Source organism: Capsicum annuum, chromosome 1, assembly GCF_002878395.1.
Source record: "Capsicum annuum cultivar UCD-10X-F1 chromosome 1, UCD10Xv1.1, whole genome shotgun sequence".
Classification (NCBI taxonomy): domain Eukaryota; kingdom Viridiplantae; phylum Streptophyta; class Magnoliopsida; order Solanales; family Solanaceae; genus Capsicum; species Capsicum annuum.
The window spans coordinates 1,044,525-1,050,441 of record NC_061111.1 but is presented as its reverse complement, the minus strand read 5'-3'; the positions used below and the strand labels follow the sequence as shown (position 1 = coordinate 1,050,441).

Below are 5,917 nucleotides of genomic sequence, written 5' to 3'. Positions count from 1 at the left end.
ATTAGGCTCCTAAATTTACACTACCTCTAGGTAAAATTTTCACTAATTTAACTCATTTTAACCTATCAAAATTCAGTTGAACCCGCGCATTTGATATGCTTTAACTGAAATCTGTTGCCACAGATGACCTTCTAACCGCAATAGAGGTCACCCATCCCAAAATAATTCAGTGACACTGTCATAACATAATCCTTCTTGTATTTGTTTAAATTGTTTTTCATCTCACTTAATTATATTGGTCAAATATAATCCTTGTCACAAATCCCAGATATTATCAGATTAGAATACTAAAAAGAGTTGTGACACTGCTACCAATATTTTTCTTCTGAGCATAAGGCTATCAGAAATAATCTTTCTGCCTCAAAGGTAGCTCTAGATATTTCTATTTCCTTCAGACAATGAAACTATGGTAACTATTAAGCATTTTCAAATTAATTATGATGTAAAAGACATAATTGAATTACTAGCAAACTTATATCGAGTATCTGTATGCCTAAAGTTTCTTAAACTTATGTCTAGCGAAATTAGGTCATAGAAATATTATACAACTTATTTTATAATTTAATTTCTAACTTATAGGCGAGAGTTCTCTAAACTTCAAAACCTAGTGAAATTAAGTCATGGATGAAGGGCTTTAATCTACCAATTTTCATTAAATAAATGGAACAAAAATTAAAGACTATCAAATGGAAGGAATGTGTTAGCCCGCCACACTTTTTTTCAAAAAAAAAAAACCTTTTGTCATAAATAACAATACAAGTAAAATCAGAAATTTATAATATATTTTTTAATTGGTTACTGTCTTATAGTCAAAGAAATGGAGGTGAAAAAATAATAAAAGGGAAGACACAAATGTAGGTGTCTTGTTAATTCAAATGATTTTAGGTTAATTTTGATTTGGTTTGTTTTGTCAGTTTGCATGTTAAAACATTTGATTATTGAAAAATTAGTATGTAAGATAGCTTTCTTACTTTATAATTGTCAACAAAAGAATAGGGAAAAAACTTACTCATACCTGATATATGCACTAAATTAATATAATTATTATGATTAAGTGATTTTGTAAATAAAATACATATTAATTAATTATGATTAAAAAAAATAAACTCTAAATTCAAATACATGACACATATATATATTAACTTGGTGTATATACTAAATGTGAGTAAAGTCAAAGCCCACATCATTTGTCGAAACATATATATCGTTAAAATAGAGCCAAAGTCTAAAAATGATTTTTATAAAAATGACTTTTAGAGATTAGATTATCAAAACCATTTTTAAAAGCCAAGTTTTTGTTTAACTAACTCAAAGAATAACTAAACAAGAAATTCATGAATGTCAAAAGGTTGAATTAATTCAAAGTCTACGGGATGAATAACAAGCTAATGATAAAGACCGAACACAGTGAAAAGTTTGTTTGGTAAGATAATATACAATAATTAATACAAACACCTAAATGAAAATTGAATAAAGAACATAAATATCAACCCTTTTAGAGGTAATTACACTCTCTCACACTTGTTAAATTATTTTACTCTCTCTCTCTGTTAATATACATAACATAGCCGACATATACACAAAATTCTGTGTATAAGTTGAAATTTTTGTAATATGTTTAGGGAGTTGAAAATTTTTGTTATATTGAAAACATAAATTGTGTATATGTGTAATTTGTTGTAAAAAGAATTTAGGCTCTAATCCCACTGATCACTCATTTTACTTGCTCATGAATTAGCTCACTATACAACTCCTTGCAACATTTCCGCTCAAGTTGATAGGTAGATGTCTTTGATATCCAACTTGTCCAATGAGCTATTAAATGGTATATTTGGAACAGTTTTTGTTAGTATGTCTGTTGTTAACTGATCTTCTGATTTCACATGTGAAAAACATATTATTTTCTCTTCAAGTTTCTCTTTAATGAAATGTCGATCTACTTTAATATGTTTTGTCCTGTCATGTTGAAAAGGATTCTGAGCAATTTGTATAGCTGACTTGTTATCGCAGAACATTTATCGTTGAACTTGAGTCACGACCTATTTCTATGAAATAATCTCTTCAGTCAAAGAAGTTCACAAATTTCCTTCGTCATACTTCTGAATTTTGCCTCAGCGCTAGATAAAGCCACCACTCTTTGTTTCTTGCTTCTCCAAGTAACTAAATTTCCCCCAACAAAGGTTAAATAACCTGATGTTGATCTTCTATCTGTTGCACTTTCAGCCCAATCCGCATCTATACAGCCATTAATATTCAAATGACTATATTTCTTGAACATAAGTCCTCTTCCAGAAGACGACTTAAGATATTGCAAAATACGAATAACCGCCCCCATATGCTCTTCACTAGGATTATGCATGAATTGACTAACAAGACTCACTGCATGTGCTATATCCGATCTTGAATGGGATAAATAAATCAATACTACACCAATTACGTGATAAATAATTAATGTTATATCCTCCCCTACCTTATTAACTAGACTCAATTCTTACTTTTATTAATAATCATGTTAATATGTGAAGTTAAAAGGTTATGTGTCTTTTAAAAATACTACACAAAAAATAATTAATATGCAAAAATAAATAGGACAATTCTAAATTATTACACTAGTATTTTTGGCATCTGACATTTGTCTCACAAAACGAACAAAGGTATCCCAATTACGATATTCAAACAAGTTCTTGTCCATCATGACAAAATTGAATGAGAATGTTGTCCCTCCTAGACCATCCGAGTAGAATTTAGACATCTTCAACACCTGTTGAAACGATTCGTAATCCAAGCTACTAGAAGAAGTTTCACCTTGCACGGGAATATCACATATCTTAGCGGCAAGTAGAACTTGTCTTACAAAACCCTCGGGACTACTGACACGATTCATCCGCTGCTCTTCTGCATCTTTCATTTCGAAACATGTACAACACATGCTGAAACCATACCTGCCAAACACGCGAGCAATTGGCAGAAAGCCATCTCGAATTGATGTATTGTAGTAGCCAGCCGTTAGCTCAGACGGGTGAGACCGTGTAAAATAATGCCGGTGAATCCCAGCCACTTTCCCTGACAAATTAATTTCGACATCACAGAATATGGTCTTTGCTTCCCTACAAATTCTCTCACAGTGAAGCAGCAACATCCCTGAGTACCATGTAAGGAAGAACTCTCCATATGGTGTGTTCCAAGAACCGTCACTTTTGAAAAACTCGGTTTTTTCAAGATCTTGCATTAGATTACCGGCACCAGTAGGTCCACTATTCGCCCACTCCCGCTTTCCCATCTCCCTAGCACAAGCATTTAAAGATGCAAGCATGTACTGCCAGTTCAAAAGAAGACGATCACAATTTTGGTTGGATAGGGATAACAGGAAAAAAATCAATTGAGATACATAACGTCATTTGTTTCACACCTTATCATAGCATTGGAATTCACCAAGTTCAGGTTTGCGCCAAGTCCAAGCCTGCTTCTGTAAAGGGTATGAAGGATATCTCAACTCACCAGCAGGGCCCATTCCAACTTGGATACCCTGCAACATAAATTCAAATTGCATAGGTATAATACCATTAAAAATTACTAGGTAAAGCATTAAGTGAGCATTATACAGTTATGACGCCACCAAAAAATGGACTGAAGGTATCGCGGAAGCTCCTCATAAATTCAGTATATGCTTGGATTGGAGATCGTCCGTGCAGAACAGGAAGAACATCACATCCTAGGGATATATATTCCATATTCCGTCTTCCAAACCTGTCTGAATATGCTAAATCAGGATCTTTATCGATCTCTTCACGAACCCACTGAGGAAGAGGAATCCTAGCAGCAACAAAAGGAGAAATTTTCAGATTGTGAATTATTAACTAGCAGCAATCATTTCTAGTGGAACTGAGGGAGAGGCAGACAAGATTCGGAGAGCACAATGCTTAAAAAGTTCAATAAGCACCTAAGGGTGTAGCCTGGTGGGTAATGAAGCGGGGGAGGAACCACAAGGTCTCATGTTTAAATCCTAGCAGAAAATAACTACTAGGTGATACCTTCCTCTTTACCTAAGCCTTGGCATGGGTACCAGGTACCCAGTGTAATACTTGAGCAACGAGCAAGCTGACCCACACATCACCGTAATATTTTATTTTATTTTTTTGGAAGAAGTGTTTTATAAATCGCAGAGGCATCAAGGAGATGCGTAGTTAGAAAAGAGGAGATATCAGCTCATACAGAGATCACAAAACCTATCATAAGTCTAAAGAGCTAACGAAATGCTAAAAAGAATCTGGGTTATATACAGGGGTAAGATTAACCCAGCTGAACAGAGTAATGACTGGTAGTTGCAATACCATGAAAACATCTTTGATTTCTTTCCAACCATAAGCACAACAAAATACAAGCAGGAACCATAGACCAGATTTTTTTGATGGCTTTCCCAACTTTCCAAGAACTCCAACAGAAAGTTCCCTGACAGTGTAAGGCATAGGCCATTGCAGACCAACAAAAGAGAGGTACATCTTCCGCACATCTGTAACGGCACCACCATAATAAGTAGCTTCTCTTACTCCATTCTAATATGCCATCACTAAGTAAAGGTGTTGAAAAGGACTAAAAACATTCTTCGCAAGATATAAGGTAAAATTAAGCACATACCTAAGTATTGTTTCCAACATTCCGAACCACACAATCCATAAGCTTCACTTACTTGCTTAAACGCACTCCAGAAAAGCCATAATGGTTGCTAGAACCAAGGGTGAATTAATAGTGCACATGAGTAAATGATCTCTCAGCTAAACTAGGTATTATTTCCTAGAGTTGATCTAATATTATATGTTGGCCCCGCGCATCCGTGCTCCAAGAAGGCTAAATGGTCCACATGCTCGAATATTAAGCTATTTAGCCAGAGGAGAAAGGATCGATTCCCACCTAACCATATTATAGAAAACCTAGATCCGCGTCAAGCTAGAACACACACCAAAAAAATACACTTTTATGAGTCAAATGGCAATCTTACTAGAACACCAAAAGATGCATATAGAAAATGTGCATTCGACAACATTACAGGCAAATGTTATCAAAATATTCAACGAATCAAGAACAAACACGAATAAACTTGGACACATGTAATTGTCAATCATGTGAAATAGTATTAACAGCAGCTACACATTCTACTCTTTAAGTTAATCTGTTTTATGTTTTGAGAATTGTATTTATTTTTAAAACGCATCAATCAGAAAACAAACATTTTGTTTATTGAGTGAAATGTGCATTCGACCATATTACAGGCAAACGTTGTTCAAAAGACATAACCAATAAATAGGTCATGCAGCGGGGTGCACTAAAGCTCCAACTATGCCTGGGGTATGGGGAAGTGCGTGTACGAACCAGAAAGGATCATCAGGACCAGTACCACACTGATGAAACGCCATAGCAGCTCTCACTTTCAAACCGAACCGTTTCGCCAACGCAACAATCTCCAAATACGCTTGCCAATTATAAACCCTAGGAAACTCCTTCTCCACTAATCCCCACCACACCTCCATCACAACTCCCTCAAGACCACCCGTCGCTAACGCACGAAACGACTGCACCATCGCTTTCTTCCTCTTCATCACTCCCTCTGGAAAACTAACCGCATCAATCGGAAGTGTAACAAACACCGGCCAACCTTTCCGGTCATGGTGAGGTGAAACGTCGCTGTGTAGAAGCTCGTATTCATTATCGCCGCCATCGGAGCCGGAGAAGTTGAGCTGACAGCCTAAAGTGAGCCGGCTTCGAGTTTGGGTCGGCATGAGCCAGAGGGAACGAGAGGGGGTTGAGTCGGTACGAATAGTGCAGCAAATTGAAGAAGCCGAGAATGGTGGAGCCGATGGCGAACTGATCGCCATTGTTGTTGAAATGCAAATTGGAAACGGTCATGCATGCAGGGAAAATA

General features: G+C 36.0%; 1 protein-coding gene across 1 annotated transcript; it reads right to left on the bottom strand.

Moving 5' to 3' along the window:
- Positions 1 to 2,470: 2,470 nt before the first annotated feature.
- LOC107870177 (beta-amylase 1, chloroplastic-like) lies at positions 2,471 to 5,917 on the bottom strand. The gene is made up of 4 exons (XM_016716960.2): positions 5,368 to 5,917; positions 3,603 to 3,813; positions 3,410 to 3,526; positions 2,471 to 3,316 (listed from the first exon to the last, which is right to left on the bottom strand). Exons 1-4 carry the CDS (start codon positions 5,868 to 5,870, stop codon positions 2,597 to 2,599), a joined length of 1,551 nt encoding a protein of 516 aa, XP_016572446.2. The 5' UTR covers positions 5,871 to 5,917; the 3' UTR covers positions 2,471 to 2,596.

What these genes read in the sequence shown, in the direction of transcription:
- LOC107870177 (XM_016716960.2), bottom strand. Translation starts at nt 5,870, where the DNA reads ATGGCGATCAGTTCGCCATCGGCTCCACCATTCTCGGCTTCTTCAATT. An exon ending in TTTTTGGTGGCGTCATAACT is followed by an intron (nt 3,527 to 3,602) that starts GTATAATGCTCA and finishes TTTATGTTGCAG; the next exon opens with GGTATCCAAGTTGGAATGGG. An exon ending in AATTCCAATGCTATGATAAG is followed by an intron (nt 3,317 to 3,409) that starts GTGTGAAACAAA and finishes TTGAACTGGCAG; the next exon opens with TACATGCTTGCATCTTTAAA.